Genomic DNA, 20,868 nt, shown 5'->3' with positions numbered 1-20,868 from the left:
TCGACAGTGTCTAGGTCAACAGGCAAAATGTCGACATGGGTTTTTTTTACTGTTTTTTGAGCCGACATGTGCCGACAGGCGGTATTTCATGCCCTACCATCCACTAGGGCGTGGTGGGAGAACAAAATAGTGTGCAGAGTGCAGCGAGGCACCATTCCCAAAGCATTGCGAGCAACGCAAGTGATGCGAGGGGATGCGGTGCACTTCAAACTGTGTCCATGTCGACAGTGTCGTCATTCTGGTAAAAAAAAACAGTGAAAAAACCCATGTCGACCTTTTGACTGTCGACCTAGACACTGTCGACCTAATACTTGTGTCGACCTAATGTTCTGTCGACCTAAACCCATGTTGTGAGTTTACAAGAAACTGTAACGGAATCTGCTGCACTATATAAGAAACTGTAACAGAATCTGCTGCGTTATATAAGACACTGTAACGGAATCTGCTGCGCTATATAAGGCACTGTAACAGAATCTGCTGCGCTATATAAGACACTGTAACGGAATCTGCTGCGCTATATAAGAAACTGTAACGGAATCTGCTGCGCTATATAAGACACTGTAACGTAATCTGCTGCGTTATATAAGACACTGTAACGGAATCTGCTGCGCTATATAAGACACTGTAACGGAATCTGTGGCTCTATATAAGACACTGTAACGGAATCTGCTGCGCTATATAAGACACTGTAACGGAATCTGCTGCGCTATATAAGACACTGTAACGGAATCTGTGGCTCTATATAAGACACTGTAACTGAATCTGCTGCACTATATAAGACACTGTAACTGAATCTGCTGCACTATATAAGACACTGTAACGGAATCTGCTGCTCTATATAAGACACTGAAACAGAATCTGCTGCGGTAACAGACACTGTAACGGAATCTGCTGCGCTATATAAGACACTGTAACGGAATCTGCTGAGCTATATAAGACACTGTAACGGAATCTGCTGTGCTATATAAGACACTGTAACGGAATCTGCTGCGCTATATAAGACACTGTAACGGAATCTGCTGTGCTATATAAGACACTGTAACGGAATCTGCTGCGCTATATAAGACGCTGTAACTGAATCTGCTGTGTTATATAAGACACTGTAACGGAATCTGCTGCGCTATATAAGACACTGTAACGGAATCTGCTGAGCTATATAAGACACTGTAACGGAATCTGCTGCGCTATATAAGACACTGTAACGGAATCTGCTGCGCTATATAAGACACTGAAACGGAATCTGCTGCCCTATATAAGACACTTTAACGGAATCTGCTGCGCTATATAAGACACTGTAACGGAATCTGCTGCGCTATATAAGACGCTGTAACGGAATCTGCTGCGCTATATAAGACACTGTAACGGAATCTGCTGCCCTATATAAGACACTTTAACGGAATCTGCTGCGCTATATAAGACAATGTAACGGAATCTGCTGCGCTATATAAGACACTGTAACGGAATCTGCTGCGCTATATAATACAATGGCCCTTATTCTGATCGGTGCGGCCGGATCCGATTATGCGGCCAGGACTGTGCGTGCGAAACCCCGCCTTCCATACGGATCGCAAACTCCGTCCGTACGCGGTAATAAGCTGGCCGAACGGACCTCACGTGTATTTTTCACGGAATACGCCTCCTTCATCTCAGGGAACCTCCCCCATCATTCGATGGTCGCAGACCATCGAATGCAGGACCGAGTGCTCCACCAGCTCCCGCAACCTCAGACCACACGGACATTTTTCCGTGCAAAAGCAGGGATCTGGGCGGGCAGCTGACATCCGGCGATGTCATATGTCCGCCCCCTACACGTGCGTCACGACCGCATTACCATACGTACGCCCAGCGTTTGCATGGGAACGCCCATGAAACGCGGGGCGTATGCATATGGTAATGAGCCCAAATAGCCCTTCACGCCCCTCTCCACCCCCTGTTCGGAGTGTTCACATTTCATGCGGGATTTGGCCGTGCGTCCCGCTCGCACATGCGCAGAGACGCCTCTGCACATGCGCAGACACAAAACATCGGTGGCACGAACGCACGCGGATATTACCGCACCAACCAGAATAAGGGCCAATGTAACGGAATCTGCTGCACTATATAAGACACTGTAACGGAATCTGCTGCGCTATATAAGACACTGTAACGGAATCTGCTGCGCTATATAAGACGCTGTTCCGGAATCTGCTGCGTTATATAAGACACTATAACGGAATCTGCTGCGCTATATAAGACACTGTAACGGAATCTGCTGCGCTATTTAAGACACTGTAACGGAATCTGCTGCGCTATATAAGACACTGTAACGGAATCTGCTGCGCTATATAAGACACGGTAACGGAATCTTCTGCGCTATATAAGACACTGTAACAGAATCTGCTGCGCTATATAAGACACTGTAACGGAATCTGCTGCGCTATATAAGACACTGTAACGGAATCTGCTGCGCTATATAAGACACTGTAACGGAATCTGCTGCGCTATATAAGACACTGTAACGGAATCTGCTGCGCTATATAAGACGCTGTAACGGAATCTGCTGCGCTATATTAGACACTGTAACGGAATCTGCTGCGCTATATAAGACACTGTAACGGAATCTGCTGCGATATATAAGACACTGTAACGAAATCTGCTGCGCTACATAAGAAACTAAATAAATAAATAAATATATATTATCTAATCGTTTTATTATTTCTCCTGTGTCCCCACCAGCTACAGTAACTCACCCCACAGTTACATTGTATAATGTTCCCTCTCAGAACTCTGCAAACTTCTGAGAGTCCTAGAAAAAACCCATCACAGGATCTGGCTAGCTTTGTTGTTTGTTAATGGCATTTTAATTAGATTAACACTGTATACCCAACAAACTAGTATCAGTCGCGTTTCATCTACTTTGTTGCGTTTGCTGCCTTTCTGGATGCAATAGATGTGAAATAGAGGCCACATCAAAGATCTACCTTCCCGCACACAAAGGGTACAGCGCCTTTTCTCTTTCCCTCCGTGCGTACGGAGAGTAATCTGTTAGTCTAGATGTGAGACCAAAGTTCTCTACTTCTGTCTTATCGCTGCGGAAGTTTCCTTGAGTTTAATGAGAGGAGAAATGAGCAGTAACTGTGTGACGTAACCGCGACTGCAGAATCCGGTTTAGGATTTATTTTAGGAATGGCGTCTTCATGTCGCCACATGTATAGTAATGCCAAATTTGCACTCGTAGGTGCAAACATGTGGCTACACTGTGTCTCAATAATAATGTTGTGAGTTTACAAAGTATAAAGTTTGCAATTTTGTGCTTTTTTGAGATTTTTAGGCAAAAAAACGGGCGAATTCGCACGTTTTCCCGAAATCGCCAACTTAATGGGATGTGAATTGCGGTAAAAATCATACTTTTTGCCGCAAATTCGCACATTCTGAAGTGACTATTTTTCAATTCGCATTGCATGTTTTCACATTACAAAGTATACAAATCGCAAATTTAATGGGATGCGAATTCGGGAAAACTTTACTAAAAATCGCCACACAAACAGACCAGGTTGTGATGGGTGATTTTGACAGAACCATGCACAGATCAGTGTGACCTGTGCATGGTTCTGTCCTATAAATTGTGTAAAATAAAAAAGAATGCAAACAAACTGGCGTGGGGTCCCGCTCCTGAGCATAACCGGCCCCAGGCACAAAGAGCCAATCCTGGTTTCATAAAATCACGAGGCAAACTGACTAAGGGTCCCCCTGGATTTTATAAAACCAGCACCAGGGTCAAGGGCCGGTCCTGGTTCCCAAAATATGGGGGACAAAGTGAATAGGGGTCCCCTGTATTTTAAGAACCAGCTCCGGGCCCAACCAGTCAGCAGGGTAATGCCACAGCTGGGGGGAGACTTTTTATACGTCCCCCCAGCCAACACCCCCTGATCCCCCCCTCCAGAATTTACCTGCCCATGCTGAAGCCAAAAAAAAGCTATGTTACCAGCTCTCATCAGAATGATTCTAATGGCCGCTAGGCGGCCAACCAGGAGCTGAGGAAGTCGGCTCCTGATTGGCCGCCTAGCGGCCAATAGAATCATTCTGATGGGAGGCGCGGAGGATGAAGGATCTCTGCGCCTCTCAGTCCGACGCGGGGAGCTCCAGGAATCGCCGGCAGCTTGAAGAAGATGGAAGAAGCCCAGGACTACAGCGGATCAAGACTGAAGAACTTCCATGGAGGACCTGGGTAAATAGGATTTCCTTCCACAGGTCCACCATGGATTTCTTCGGACTGGACACCGACCCCGGACACCGGAGCCAGGGACCCGGGACCTACCGACGGGATCAAGATAGGTAAGTATCAGTATGTGTGTGTTATGTATGTATTAAAAGTTTTATTTTTCTGATGTGTCAGTGTGTATTTTTTTAACTGTGGAACTACAAGACCCAGCAGGCCCTTTAATGCCCCGCAGGCTGAGACTTGTGGTTCTCCAAGTCCCAGCTTGCGGGGGAGGCTTGCTGGGACTCATAGTTCCACAGTTTAAAACAATAGTTTTTAAATCTATTTTTTTTTTACACTAAATCAGCCCGGTGGCCACCGCACAGGGCCACCGGGGACAGCACCAGGCTTCAGCCTGGTCAGGTAAGTCCTGGAGGGGGGGACCCCTTTATTGGGGGGGTCCCCACTCCCCCAGGGCCCCTGGCCAGGCTGACCGGTCAGAGGGTTAATGCTTTGGCCGGGGGGACTTGTATAAAAAGTCTCCCCCCAGCTGTGGCATAACCCTGCTGGCTGGTTTGGCCTGGGGCTGGTTCTTAAAATACAGGGGACCCCTACTCATTTTGTCCCCCGTATTTTGGGAACCAGCCCCGGACCTGGAGCCTGGGGCTGGTTGTTAACCCCTTCCTGACAGAGCCAGTTTTTGCGTTCCTGACAGAGCCCTTTTTTTCAAATCTGACATGTCTCACTTAAGTGGGGATAACTTTTTTTTGCTTTTACTTATCCCAGTGATTTTGAGATTGTTTTTTCGTGACACATTGTACTTCAAATTAGTGGTAAATTTGGGTCGATACAGTCTGTGTTTTTTTGTGAAAAATACCAAAATGTCGTGAAAAAATGGAAAATTTTGCAATTTGCAAAATGTTAAATTTTCTGCTTTTGAGACAAATAATCATACCACTCAAAATAGTTAATAACTAACATAGACCATATGTCTACTTTATGTTTCCATCATTATTTCAACTTCCTTTTAATTTTTTTGGACACTAGGAGGCTTACAATATGAATAGCAAATTCTCGAATTTTCAAGAAAATTTCAAACACTGATTTTTTTAGGGACCAGTTCAGTTCTGATGTGACTTTGAGGGACTTGTATGTGAGACACCCCCATAAATGATACCATTTCAAAAACTGCACCCCTCACAGTATTCAAAACAGCATTTTGGAAGTTTGTTAACCCTTTAGGTGTTTCACAGGAATTAAAACAAAGTGTAGGTGAAATTTCAAAATTTCCTTTTTTTTGCAGATTTGCAATTTTAATACATTTTTCTAAGGAACACAGTACATTTTACTAGAGAAATGTGACTAAAAATTGATTCCCCCAATTCTTTTGTTTTCATAAATATCCTATATGTGGCCCTAGTGTGCACGTTGACCAAACCACAGGCTTCATAATAGAAGGAGCACCTACTTGATTTTGGAGCCTCCTTTTTATGAGATTATTTTTTAGGCACCATGTAGGTTTCTAGGCACCATAAGATGCTAAAAGTTAGGAACCCCCCCACAAGTGACCCCATTTTGCAAACTACACCCCTCAGGGAATTCATCTAGGGGTATAGTGTACATTTCAAACCCCCAGGGGTTTCACCAATTTTGATACAAGTGGGCAGTGAAAATGAAAAATTACATTTTTTTACACAAAAATGCAGTTCTGGCTCAAAATTTTTCATTTTCAGAAGGTATGAAGGAGAAAAAGCACCTCAAAATCTGTGCCCCAATTTCTCCCGAGTACGGCAATGCCTCACATGTGACCAAAAAATACCAGTTGGGTGCATGGCAGGACTCAGAAGGGAAGGAGTGATTTTTGTATTTTGCAGCACAGATTTTGGTGGAATGAATGGTGGGTGCTATGTTGCACCAATACAGTGGAACCCCCCCACAAGTGACCCCATTTTGCAAACTACACCCCTCAGGGAATTCATCTAGGGGTATAGTGTACATTTCAAACCCCCAGGGGTTTCACCAATTTTGATACAAGTGGGCAGTGAAAATGAAAAATTACATTTTTTTACACAAAAATGCAGTTCTGGCTCAAAATTTTTCATTTTCAGAAGGTATGAAGGAGAAAAAGCACCCCAAAATATGTGCCCCAATTTCTCCCGAGTACGGCAATGCCTCACATGTGACCAAAAAATACCAGTTGGGTGCATGGCAGGACTCAGAAGGGAAGGAGTGATTTTTGGATTTTGCAGCTCAGATTCTGGTGGAATTTTGGTGGGTGCTATGTCGCATTAGCAAGACCCCCCAAGCACCAATACAGTGGAACCCCCCCACAAGTGACCCCATTTTGCAAACTACACCCCTCAGGGAATTCATCTAGGGGTATAGTGTACATTTCAAACCCCCAGGGGTTTCACCAATTTTGATACAACTGGGCAGTGAAAATGAAAAATTACATTTTTTACACAAAAATGCAGTTCTGGCTCAAAATTTTTCATTTTCAGAAGGTATGAAGGAGAAAAAGCACCCCAAAATCTGTGCCCCAATTTCTCCCGAGTACGGCAATGCCTCACATGTGACCAAAAAATACCATTTGGGTGCATGGCAGGACTCAGAAGGGAAGGAGTGATTTTTGGATTTTGCAGCTCAGATTCTGGTGGAATTTTGGTGGGTGCTATGTCGCATTAGCAAGACCCCCCAAGCACCAATACAGTGGAACCCCCCCACAAGTGACCCCATTTTGCAAACTACACCCCTCAGGGAATTCATCTAGGGGTATAGTGTACATTTCAAACCCCCAGGGGTTTCACCAATTTTGATACAACTGGGCAGTGAAAATGAAAAATTACATTTTTTTACACAAAAATGCAGTTCTGGCTCAAAATTTTTCATTTTCAGAAGGTATGAAGGAGAAAAAGCACCCCAAAATCTGTGCCCCAATTTCTCCCGAGTACGGCAATGCCTCACATGTGACCAAAAAATACCAGTTGGGTGCATGGCAGGACTCAGAAGGGAAGGAGTGATTTTTGTATTTTGCAGCACAGATTTTGGTGGAATGAATGGTGGGTGCTATGTTGCACCAATACAGTGGAACCCCCCCACAAGTGACCCCATTTTGCAAACTACACCCCTCAGGGAATTCATCTAGGGGTATAGTGTACATTTCAAACCCCCAGGGGTTTCACCAATTTTGATACAAGTGGGCAGTGAAAATGAAAAATTACATTTTTTTACACAAAAATGCAGTTCTGGCTCAAAATTTTTCATTTTCAGAAGGTATGAAGGAGAAAAAGCACCCCAAAATCTGTGCCCCAATTTCTCCCGAGTACGGCAATGCCTCACATGTGACCAAAAAATACCAGTTGGGTGCATGGCAGGACTCAGAAGGGAAGGAGTGATTTTTGTATTTTGCAGCACAGATTTTGGTGGAATGAATGGTGGGTGCTATGTTGCACCAATACAGTGGAACCCCCCCACAAGTGACCCCATTTTGCAAACTACACCCCTCAGGGAATTCATCTAGGGGTATAGTGTACATTTCAAACCCCCAGGGGTTTCACCAATTTTGATACAAGTGGGCAGTGAAAATGAAAAATTACATTTTTTTACACAAAAATGCAGTTCTGGCTCAAAATTTTTCATTTTCAGAAGGTATGAAGGAGAAAATGCACCCCAAAATATGTGCCCCAATTTCTCCCGAGTACGGCAATGCCTCACATGTGACCAAAAAATACCAGTTGGGTGCATGGCAGGACTCAGAAGGGAAGGAGTGATTTTTGGATTTTGCAGCTCAGATTCTGGTGGAATTTTGGTGGGTGCTATGTCGCATTAGCAAGACCCCCCAAGCACCAATACAGTGGAACCCCCCCACAAGTGACCCCATTTTGCAAACTACACCCCTCAGGGAATTCATCTAGGGGTATAGTGTACATTTCAAACCCCCAGGGGTTTCACCAATTTTGATACAACTGGGCAGTGAAAATGAAAAATTACATTTTTTACACAAAAATGCAGTTCTGGCTCAAAATTTTTCATTTTCAGAAGGTATGAAGGAGAAAAAGCACCCCAAAATCTGTGCCCCAATTTCTCCCGAGTACGGCAATGCCTCACATGTGACCAAAAAATACCATTTGGGTGCATGGCAGGACTCAGAAGGGAAGGAGTGATTTTTGGATTTTGCAGCTCAGATTCTGGTGGAATTTTGGTGGGTGCTATGTCGCATTAGCAAGACCCCCCAAGCACCAATACAGTGGAACCCCCCCACAAGTGACCCCATTTTGCAAACTACACCCCTCAGGGAATTCATCTAGGGGTATAGTGTACATTTCAAACCCCCAGGGGTTTCACCAATTTTGATACAACTGGGCAGTGAAAATGAAAAATTACATTTTTTACACAAAAATGCAGTTCTGGCTCAAAATTTTTCATTTTCAGAAGGTATGAAGGAGAAAAAGCACCCCAAAATCTGTGCCCCAATTTCTCCCGAGTACGGCAATGCCTCACATGTGACCAAAAAATACCAGTTGGGTGCATGGCAGGACTCAGAAGGGAAGGAGTGATTTTTGGATTTTGCAGCACAGATTTTGGTGGAATGAATGGTGGGTGCTATGTTGCACCAATACAGTGGAACCCCCCCACAAGTCACCCCATTTTGCAAAGTACACCCCTCAGGGAATTCATCTAGCGGTATAGTGTACATTTCAAACCCCCAGGGGTTTCACCAATTTTGATACAAGTGGGCAGTGAAAATGAAAAATTACATTTTTTTACACAAAAATGCAGTTCTGGCTCAAAATTTTTCATTTTCAGAAGGAATGAAGGAGACAAAGCACCCCAAAATCTGTGCCCCAATTTCTCCCGAGTACGGCAATGCCTCATGTGTGACCAAAAAGTGGCAGGACTCAGAAGGGAAGGAGTGATATTTGGATTTTGCAGCACAAATTCTGGTGGAATGATGGTGGGTGCTATGTCGCATTAGCAAGACCCCCAAAGCACCAATACAGTGGAACCCCCCCACAAGTGACCCCATTTTGCAAACTACACCCCTCAGGGAATTCATCTAGGGGTATAGTGTACATTTCAAACCCCCAGGGGTTTCACCAATTTTGATACAAGTGGGCAGTGAAAATGAAAAATTACATTTTTTACACAAAAATGCAGTTCTGGCTCAAAATTTTTCATTTTCAGAAGGTATGAAGGAGAAAAAGCACCCCAAAATATGTGCCCCAATTTCTCCCGAGTACGGCAATGCCTCACATGTGACCAAAAAATACCAGTTGGGTGCATGGCAGGACTCAGAAGGGAAGGAGTGATTTTTGGATTTTGCAGCTCAGATTCTGGTGGAATTTTGGTGGGTGCTATGTCGCATTAGCAAGACCCCCCAAGCACCAATACAGTGGAACCCCCCCACAAGTGACCCCATTTTGCAAACTACACCCCTCAGGGAATTCATCTAGGGGTATAGTGTACATTTCAAACCCCCAGGGGTTTCACCAATTTTGATACAACTGGGCAGTGAAAATGAAAAATTACATTTTTTACACAAAAATGCAGTTCTGGCTCAAAATTTTTCATTTTCAGAAGGTATGAAGGAGAAAAAGCACCCCAAAATCTGTGCCCCAATTTCTCCCGAGTACGGCAATGCCTCACATGTGACCAAAAAATACCATTTGGGTGCATGGCAGGACTCAGAAGGGAAGGAGTGATTTTTGGATTTTGCAGCTCAGATTCTGGTGGAATTTTGGTGGGTGCTATGTCGCATTAGCAAGACCTCCCAAGCACCAATACAGTGGAACCCCCCCACAAGTGACCCCATTTTGCAAACTACACCCCTCAGGGAATTCATCTAGGGGTATAGTGTACATTTCAAACCCCCAGGGGTTTCACCAATTTTGATACAACTGGGCAGTGAAAATGAAAAATTACATTTTTTTACACAAAAATGCAGTTCTGGCTCAAAATTTTTCATTTTCAGAAGGTATGAAGGAGAAAAAGCACCCCAAAATCTGTGCCCCAATTTCTCCCGAGTACGGCAATGCCTCACATGTGACCAAAAAATACCAGTTGGGTGCATGGCAGGACTCAGAAGGGAAGGAGTGATTTTTGGATTTTGCAGCACAGATTTTGGTGGAATGAATGGTGGGTGCTATGTTGCACCAATACAGTGGAACCCCCCCACAAGTCACCCCATTTTGCAAAGTACACCCCTCAGGGAATTCATCTAGGGGTATAGTGTACATTTCAAACCCCCAGGGGTTTCACCAATTTTGATACAAGTGGGCAGTGAAAATGAAAAATTACATTTTTTTTACACAAAAATGCAGTTCTGGCTCAAAATTTTTCATTTTCAGAAGGTATGAAGGAGAAAAAGCACCCCAAAATCTGTGCCCCAATTTCTCCCGAGTACGGCAATGCCTCACATGTGACCAAAAAATACCATTTGGGTGCATGGCAGGACTCAGAAGGGAAGGAGTGATATTTGGATTTTGCAGCTCAGATTCTGGTGGAATTTTGGTGGGTGCTATGTCGCATTAGCAAGACCCCCCAAGCACCAATACAGTGGAACCCCCCCACAAGTGACCCCATTTTGCAAACTACACCCCTCAGGGAATTCATCTAGGGGTATAGTGTACATTTCAAACCCCCGGGGGTTTCACCAATTTTGATACAAGTGGGCAGTGAAAATGAAAAATTACATTTTTTACACAAAAATGCAGTTCTGGCTCAAAATTTTTCATTTTCAGAAGGTATGAAGGAGAAAAAGCACCCCAAAATCTGTGCCCCAATTTCTCCCGAGTACGGCAATGCCTCACATGTGACCAAAAATACCAGTTGGGTGCATGGCAGGACTCAGAAGGGAAGGAGTGATTTTTGGATTTTGCAGCACAGATTTTGGTGGAATGAATGGTGGGTGCTATGTTGCACCAATACAGTGGAACCCCCCCACAAGTCACCCCATTTTGCAAAGTACACCCCTCAGGGAATTCATCTAGGGGTATAGTGTACATTTCAAACCCCCAGGGGTTTCACCAATTTTGATACAAGTGGGCAGTGAAAATGAAAAATTACATTTTTTTACACAAAAATGCAGTTCTGGCTCAAAATTTTTCATTTTCAGAAGGAATGAAGGAGACAAAGCACCCCAAAATCTGTGCCCCAATTTCTCCCGAGTACGGCAATGCCTCATGTGTGACCAAAAAGTGGCAGGACTCAGAAGGGAAGGAGTGATATTTGGATTTTGCAGCACAAATTCTGGTGGAATGATGGTGGGTGCTATGTCGCATTAGCAAGACCCCCAAAGCACCAATACAGTGGAACCCCCCCACAAGTGACCCCATTTTGCAAACTACACCCCTCAGGGAATTCATCTAGGGGTATAGTGTACATTTCAAACCCCCAGGGGTTTCACCAATTTTGATACAAGTGGGCAGTGAAAATGAAAAATTACATTTTTTTACACAAAAATGCAGTTCTGGCTCAAAATTTTTCATTTTCAGAAGGTATGAAGGAGAAAAAGCACCCCAAAATCTGTGCCCCAATTTCTCCCGAGTACGGCAATGCCTCACATGTGACCAAAAAATACCAGTTGGGTGCATGGCAGGACTCAGAAGGGAAGGAGTGATTTTTGGATTTTGCGGCTCAGATTCTGGTGGAATGAATGGTGGGTGCTATGTGGCATTAGCAAGACCCCCGAAGCACGGTGAAATTATGAACCTAATAATCCATAGATGTGTGGTATATTTTAAAACACTCCTTTATACATAGGCCGGGTTTGTCGGGGCAAGTGTCACACTGGAAAATAGTTTGCTTTCTTATTCCCTTTTTATAGCAAACTTTGCACCTTTTTTGTGTCCTGCCCTTTTTTCCAGTGGAGGGGATTTCATCAGGAAAATGCTGCCCTGGTACAATACGGGGGCCAGTACTAGAAGTACTGGGGCCCTCTGCCTGCTGGTTCCCAAATATTAGGCCCTTTATGACTTCCTCTTGAAAGTGCATAAATGTCCCCCTCTGGCCGGTAGAACGGAATAGCACGTAAGCGTTATACAGTGCCATCTGGATGATATACACGGCCAGCTTCTTGTACCAGATTTTTGTTTTCCGCAGGGCACTGTACGGCTTCAGTACCTGATCTGAAAGATCCACTCCGCCCATGTACCTATTGTAATCCAGGATACAATTAGGTTTTGAGGTGTGGGTACTGGTACCTCGTACAGGGACGGAGGTGGTACTGTCTCCGTGAATTGTTGTCAGTATAAGGACATCCCTCTTGTCCTTATATTTGACCAACAACATATTTTCGGTGCATATTCCCCTACTTTCACCCCTTCTCATTACTTGGGCAATGTGCGTTTTTGGGAGGCCTCTTTGGTTCTTGCGCACAGTACCGCAAGCTGCTGTACCTCTTGAACCAAGGGCCTTAAACAGGGGGATGCTGGTGTAAAAGTTATCCACATATAGGTGATAACCTTTATCCAGGAAGGGGTGCACTAAATCCCAGACAATTTTTCCACTAACACCTACGAGGGAGGGGGGGCATTCTGGCGGTTCAATTCTTGAATCCTTCCCTTCATATACCCTAAACCTGTGAGTGTACCCTGAGGTGCTTTCACACAGCTTATACATTTTTATGCCATACCTTGCCCTCTTACTGGGAAGGTACTGGCGGAATTTAACCCTTCCTTTAAAATGTATAAGGGACTCGTCTATGCAAATGAATTTATCTGGGATGTACATGTCTTCAAATTTGGCACTGAAATGATCAATGACCGGCCTGACTTTGAATAGCCGGTCAAAGGTGGGATCATCTCTGGGTGGGCACTGTGCATTATCGTTGTAATGCAAAAATTTAAGGATCGTCTCAAATCGAGCCCGGGGCATGGCCATACGGTAAAATGGGGTGCTGTACAGAACATCTGTACTCCAATATTGCCTAATTTCTGGCTTTTTTACTATGCCCATATGAAACACCAGACCCCAAAACGTGATCATCTCTACTGCATCTACAGGGGTCCACCTAGCAAATGATGACGTGGGGTTTTGAGCAATAAACTGCTGGGCATATAAATTAGTTTGGTCCACCATTAAATTTATAAAATCATCAGAGAAAAATAATTTGAAAAAGTCAATTTCTCTGAGACCTGTGGAATCAAATTGGATTCCTGGCATGGCCAAAAACTCAGGAACCTGGGGCTCAAAATTGTCTGGTGGTGGGGTCCATACGAGATCAATTATTGGGGGGGGGTCTCAGCTGCTCTACGGGGGCGTCTTTGAGGGGGTCCCTCATCACCAGAGGAGGAAGAGGAGCTTAAGGCGAATCCTTCAAATTCCCCGCTTGCATCACTGGCTGTGTCAGAGTCAGAAGCAAGCATGGCATATGCCTCCTCCGCTGAATAAATTCTTCTGGATGACTGGAATGACATTTGGGATGACATTTGGGATGCCATTTTTATTTTTGTGTTACTGGTAGTGAAATGTTTCAACACGTGTATAGTGTAGGGGGGGGTACAAACTTTATTTCAACCCGGGGGGTATGTAGTGTGTAGTGTGTATGTAGTGCAGAAAAAAAAAAATACTTTATACAAAAAAAAAAAATTGAAGGGGTTACAAAAAAAAAAAATTGAAGGGGTTAAAAAAAAAATTGAAGGGGTTAAAAAAAAAAAATTGAAGGGGTTAAAAAAAAAAAAAAAAAGGTCCTGCGCCAAAAATTGAGCACAGATGTTGGTCAGTAACGTCCGTCACTGAACAGCGCTCAAAGGCAACAGGAATTTGATCAAAAAAAAAAAAATAGATCAACCCTGTGCCGAAAAAGATGATCAGTGATGTACGTCACTGATCAGCGCACAGCGGCCACAGGACACCCACAAAATCACAGTGTGTGTAAAAAAAAAATTAAAAAAAGACCCCACAGCACACACAAAAAAAAAAAAAAAGGTGATCAGTGATGCGACACTGATTACCAGTGAGGGGCAGCAGGTGCACAACCTTTGGTGCAACTGACAGTGCAACTGGCAGGTATATATAAAAAAAAAAAAACCTCTGCACCCCCAAAAAGTTGCTGATCACCTCAGATATAGTGATCAGCACAAAAGGCGGGGGCAGCAGACACAAAATTTAGCACTCTCTATCACTATCTCTCTCTATCTCTCTATCTCTCACTATCTAACACTCTATGACACTGCAGCAGCAGCAGTGAGAGGTATATATATATATAAAAAAAAACCTGCGCCCCCAAAAAGTTGCTGATCAGTTAATTTATACTGATCAGCACAAAAGGGGGGGCAGCAGTCAGTTATATAAAAAATATATAGCACAATCTGTCACTATCTCTATCTCTCTCTCTCTATCTCTCTATCTATAACTATCACACTGCAGCAGCACAAAATATAGCACTCTCTGTCACTAGGCCTCTATCTCTCTCTCTCTATCTCTCTCTATCTCTCTATCTCTCTCTATCTCTCTCTATCTCTCTCTATCTCTCTCTATCTCTCTCTCTATAACTATATCACACTGCAGCAGCACAAAATATAGCACTCTCTGACACTATCTCTCTCTATCTCTCTCTATCTAACTAACGCTATTACACTGCAGCAGCACAAGTTCACAACACAGGAAGTCACAAGTAACAGGATCCAGGAAGCATCCAGCACACTACAAGCAGTGATGAAGCAGGCAAGATATTTGCAAGGATCAGGTAAGTATTTTGCAAGGTTCTGGTCAGTATATCGCGGCAGCTAGGCACGGTGACCGCACTGCACGCAATTCCAGACCGGAATGGCGTCTGCAGTGCAGTCACCGTTAGTTTAAACCCCCCTCCATGGCTGTGATTGGTCCGTCGGTCCGACGGACCAATAACGGCCTTTGGGGGCGGGCGGGGTGAGGTGGGGTGACACCAGTGTCACCCTTACACCCCGCGGTGATTGGTGCTGTACTTTACAGCACCAATCACCTCCGATCGCGTGTCACCGGCGAACGTTATTCGCCGGTGACACAGAAAACGCTGTAATTGGCTGTTCACACTGAACAGCCAATCACAGCGATCGCCGACGGGGGGGCGGCATCGCAGCCCCCCCTGGGCATGCACGGACATGTCTGCTGTCAGGGACAGCAGACATGTTGAAACTGTCACCGCGTCTATAGACGCGGTGACAGTTAAATGCCATGACGTACATTTACGCCATGTGTCGGGAAGTACTTCCCGACCATGACGTAAATGTACGTCAATTGTCGGGAAGGGGTTAAAAATCGGGGAACCTCTATTTGTCGGGTGTCCTGATTTTTAATTACCGGCCCCGGCTCTTTCAGCCTGGTGCTGGTTACAGCTGTGGGGGGGACCCCACCTTGATTTTTTTTTAAATTTATTTATTTTACAATATTTTTAACACTAAAGTCTGCACGGATCTGACTGATCCATGCAGGCTTCGCCTTCTGCCAAATACGACAGGAAAATAAGGTGTATTTTCCTGCCGTATATTCGTGGCAGTTTTTACACTAATTAGCAGCCGTATTTTAAATACGCCTGCTTAGTAAATCAGGAATTCGTGGCGTATTCTATCGATGGTGTAGACATTCGTATTTGTAAGTACAAATACGAATGTCCCATCAATATGAATACGAATATTTGTATTTTTGGCATAGTAAATGCCAAAAATACGAATACACCCAAAAAATTCGTATTTTCGTAGGAAAATACGATTTTTTTTTCTACTAAATCATCTTAGTAAATTTTCCCCGATATGTCCACAAGGTCAACACATGCCATAGGTCGACTTGGCAATGGTCGAAGGTCGACAGGAGTTTTTCTCGATCTTTTCTTCTCACTTTTTGGACCTTTTCGTAGATTACCATCCAAGACAGCGGGGAAGAGCGATGTAAACCCAGCTGTCTTTCTTGTCTATCCCCACCCGCGACTCTGCAGCATGGCGCGGCTATTTAAAATGACGAGCTAGGCCCGGCTCATGGCCCGGCAGCCAATCAAGCAGCTCCGATTGACTTGCAAGTCACGAGCTGCCTGATTGGCTGCCGGGCCGAGAGCCGGGCCCAGAGCCGGGCCTGATACATAATTTTAAATAGCCGCGCCGTGCTGCAGAGTCCCGGGTGGGGATAGACAAGAGAGACAACCGGGTTTACATCACTCTGCCCGGCTGCCTCTTTTATAGCAAGCTGCAGGCAGGGACAGACACAGTGGGGCAAGGTGACCGGACAGAGGAGGAACCGTTCCGCTTCCAATATGGAACTGATGGAACACAGTTATGGCTCACTTCAACCCCTGATAGCGTGTAAAGAAAGCCATGCGAGGGGAAGTCATACACTAATCGGGGGTCCAGTTTCAGGTGTGGACACAACCAGGGCCACCGACAGGGGGGTGCTGTGGACCTCTGGAAGGACCCGGGCAGCTCATTTTGCCCACAGCAACCCTCCACTCTGTGCTGCCTGTGCTGCGCTCGGTCCTCAGCAGGTCCCGAAGCACAAGCTGGCTTCTTCAATGCAGGAAGCCGGCGGCCAATTAAAATGCTGAGGACCGACAGAGCTCGTTTACCATTAGCCAATCAGAGAGGCTGCCGGCACACAAACTCTGATATGCTCACCTGCCGGTGCTGCATATTAATTGGCCGCCGGCGTCCTGCAGTGAAGAAGCCAGGCTGTGCTTCGGGACCTTCTGAGTCGGGCAGTAAGTGAAAGGGAGGGGGAGAGATGGGGGTCCGCGGGCGGCGGGTGGCCCTGGATTGGAAATCAGTCCCAGGCCCCAAAATTGGGACACGCCAAGCCTATGGAAGCAGAGGGCAAAGGGGGACGCATAACATTTCTGCTTTAACTTGGGGAATTTATTTTAAGAATAAAGTAAGAGAGTTCAGTTTGGGACGACCCATCCGCAGCAGGAGAGACATCGCTGTATATATTATTTCCCGTAACATCTGCCTGCAGAACGCGGGAGCTGGCAGTCAGACCCAGATATGATGCTATAAGCTGCAGCTCAATGTGTCATATAGATAAGTAATGAATATTGATGACCCATCTGTTTCGCCGCCGTCGCTTGATGTAATGTACCGACAGTGAAACGAAGATGTTCGCAGGAGTTTATTATAACTTTTCCCCCCAATATACATCATGATCTCACTTTCCCTTTCTAACACCTTGTATTTTATCATGTAAAGAGATAAAGGCTTATCAAAGTCAGCGTCTGACAGTTACTTATCCCAACATGAAAGGCTCCTCTTTTTGTCATCTATCTTTTAAAATGTACATTCTGGCTACATCAATTCATTATTCACGTTCCCCCTTTTAATCCATTTACGATCCGCCACTGTTCCTCTAATTATCCAGGTTGCAAATCAGTCGTGTTAGCATTCTCCTAGATGTTCCAACTCCAAAGGCGTGTCAGATCTCCTGTACAGGGCTATTAGGGGAGATTGCAGTCATTGTGTACATTGATGTGCGCAGAGGCGTCTGCTGCTCCCAGCTGGACGAAACACATGGGGATCTATCATCCCAACAGCACCAGACTGGTGCCTTACATTTATTGCAACATATGCAAGATTTAGCATTTACCTGCAATCATTTAGGAATGGAAGTTTTATTTGTGGGTCATTCAGGATTACATAAGAAGGGGGGGGGGGGGGGTCTGAATCTGTGTACACAGTACAACATTGCAGCAGCGTGTGGGTCATTCATTATTACATAAGAAGGGGGGGGTCTGAATCTGTGTACACAGTGCAACAATGCAGCAGCGTGTGGGTCATTCAGTATTACATAAGAAGGGGGGGTCTGAATCTGTGTACACAGTGCAACAATGCAGCAGCGTGTGGGTCATTCAGTATTACATAAGAAGGGGGGGTCTGAATCTGTGTACACAGTGCAACAATGCAGCAGCGTGTGGGTCATTCATTATTACATAAGAAGGGGGGGGGTCTGAATCTGTGTACACAGTGCAACAATGCAGCAGCGTGTGGGTCATTCAGTATTACATAAGAAGGGGGGGTCTGAATCTGTGTACAAATTGCAACAATGCAGCAGCATGTGGGTCATTCAGTATTACATAAGAAGGGGGGGGTCTGAATCTGTGTACAAATTGCAACAATGCAGCAGCGTGTGGGTCATTCAGTATTACATAAGAAGGGGGGGTCTGAATCTGTGTACACAGTGCAACAATGCAGCAGCGGAAGGTTTTTAAATTGTGGTGTAGGGGCGGATGGCTAAGCACATATATACATCAATGTTATCAAGTATGTAATATGTATGGGGGATGGATATCCATGGTCAGCAGCGCCGTACGCATCAGATGCCACGTCCAGGAATTAGCATAAGCCATGATATACTCTTTATAAACCCACCCCTGGACTCCCATTGGCTAGTTTTACAGGAGTCCAGGCTTATGCTGATTCTCGAGCACCTTATGGCACCGTATGCGCACAGAGCTGCCGATCGCCAAGGATCCATTCCCCATATACACATGCTAGCATGTATGTATATATGTGCTTAGTGCAAGGGTGGGGTCTAGACAAGGGAGGAGTGTCTGGACTTTTTTATTTTTTTACTCTTATACGTTATCCATGTAGACAAAAACATGAAAAACTCTTGTTGACCTGTTCCTGTGTCGACCCTTTTACAATGTCAACTGAAGCGTGTCAACCTTTTATGCTGTGTCGAACTATTGACCGTCAACTAAAAGTGGTTGCCCTATTGATTGTAGACACTGCTGACCTGATGACCCCATACCCTTTTGTGATAACTCGCGATAGTTGCATCTTGCACTGTGTGTCGTGTTGAGGTTTGATGTATGAGGAACCATCTGTAAATATACAAGGCTTGATTGAAATATTATACCTCCATGACTATAACTTTTGTACATGATAACTCTGTTTATCCTCTATGTAATGCACTATTCACTTTTCAGCGCAGTCGCCATCCCTTTCTATGCATGTGAGCCCGCCGCCAACGCTTGACGAGTCGGGCAAACCCGTCGGAGAAGAAAGCTGGTGGTTGTTGTCGACAACAGGACAGAATGGCAGCTTTCCCTTCCTCGTCAGACTTGAAATGTTGACCCCCCCCCCCTAAGGTGCTCTTTCATCTTTGGGATGAAGGTCGGGGAAGTATGACGGGAACTGCAGGCGCTGCAACTCTCTTCCCAAAGCAGCACAGTGGTAGACGGCTTGGGTCACCTCAACTCATGTAACCTTCCCTAGACCATTGGTGTTGTCTGATATTTCCATACTCCCAGTTCAAAGTTTTCACCGACCGCTCCCAGTGATCCAAATTCGGCCCCTGCCCTGATTGTCGGCTTTTGCGCATACGCATTTCTGCAAACCCCGACACAATTGCTGGGCCGTTATCAGCGTGGGGGGACGTACGGAGCCAGGGACCGCTCAGGGGAACACACAACATTTTCTGGGCATCTCCATGAAAACGCTGGGCGTTCCCATAGGTACACGCAGTGGCGTAGCTTTGTTTGGGGCGCCCCCCCGCCGTTAATGGGGGGGCTCCCCCCCTCCCGGCTGCCCCCCCCCTTGGCTGCCCGTGCCCCCCATGCCCCCTCCCCCCATTGCCACAGGCTTACCTGTCCGCCGCGCGCCCCGGCTCCCCTCCTGGCTTCAATTAATTCTATGCAGACGGACCACGATAAAATGTCCGCCCCCATACCGCAGACAGTTTCAGAGAACAGTCTGCTTTATGGGGCGGCCATTTTATCGTGGTCCGTCTCCATACCATTAATTGAAGCCAGGAGGGGAGCCGGGACGCACGGACACTGGACAGGTAAGCCTGCGGGGGATGGGGGGCGGGGGGATTACTATAGCACCGCAGCCCCCCCGGCGCCCCCATATGCACAGCGCCCCCCCGCGACCGCGGGGGCTGCGGTGCTATAGCTACGCCACTGGGTACACGGATGGGCCAATGCCTGCCGGGGGTGGGCAGCTGATGTCAAAGGGCGTCAGCCGAAGTACCAGTCTTCGTCAAGGTGGACAAAAATAAAAGTTCGTTTTCACTGAGTTCTATTTGCAACGGCAGGAGAAATCATTCAATGGTCGGCAACGGAGGCAAGCGAGGGGATGTGTTTACGTTAAACATCCCATCTCATGGAACCGAGGGGAATTGGCATGGGTGGGAGGGTGTGTGTGTGTGCAGTCATTTGGTGGAGCGGCGTCTCAGGTGCTCGGAAAACTGCCCAATCAGGGCTGTTGAGAAAGACGCGGACATGGGTCCTAAATGGGGTGTGAGTGAATCCAGTTGGTGTGGTCATACCTATTACCTACAATGCTGAAAGACATTTTGGTTCTCTCATCTCATGTTATTAGTGGTGTGAGCGGAGCGGTGGCATTTGTGTTGCTTGTAGTGTTTGTGTGACTAGCGCACTTACATAATCATTAACGGGTAGATCCTGTTCCGTCAGCGATCTGCTTGGACGCTTCTTCTGCTTCTCATCGCTGCCGTCTTCTCGCTCGTCAAAATCCAAAAATTCAGGAGCTAAAAAAAAAGAATTGTAAAAAAATAAAAATATCTCCCGATACTCAGCAACTCTTATGAGTGCACTTCATCCCGCCAAAATATTCCGCTATATTGTTTGCGCGATCTATTCAGTTACTGTAACTAATCATCGCCCCCCAGTGGTCATAAAATCATGAAATGTTAAATGACTTATCTAGATCTGAATTTACTATACAATATTTTTTTGTTGAATACAGCAATAGGGTTATTAGGGT

The 20,868-nt window shown here is 45.6% G+C and overlaps 1 protein-coding gene across 1 annotated transcript in view; it reads right to left on the bottom strand.

Annotated features, from left to right (window-relative positions):
* TNMD (tenomodulin) overlaps positions 1 to 20,868 on the bottom strand; it is a 113,400-nt gene that overhangs the window by 10,944 nt on the left and 81,588 nt on the right. Inside the window, exon 8 of the mRNA XM_083160666.1 lies at positions 20,526 to 20,632. Within this exon, the coding sequence (XP_083016792.1) occupies positions 20,526 to 20,632 (107 nt within the window). The remainder of the gene's footprint in view (positions 1 to 20,525; positions 20,633 to 20,868) is intronic.

This window comes from Crinia signifera, chromosome 9 (genome assembly GCF_055691185.1).
Source record: "Crinia signifera chromosome 9, ASM5569118v1, whole genome shotgun sequence".
NCBI lineage: Eukaryota > Metazoa > Chordata > Amphibia > Anura > Myobatrachidae > Crinia > Crinia signifera.
The sequence above is the reverse complement of the archived record's forward strand: the minus strand, read 5'-3'. Positions and strand labels throughout refer to the sequence as shown.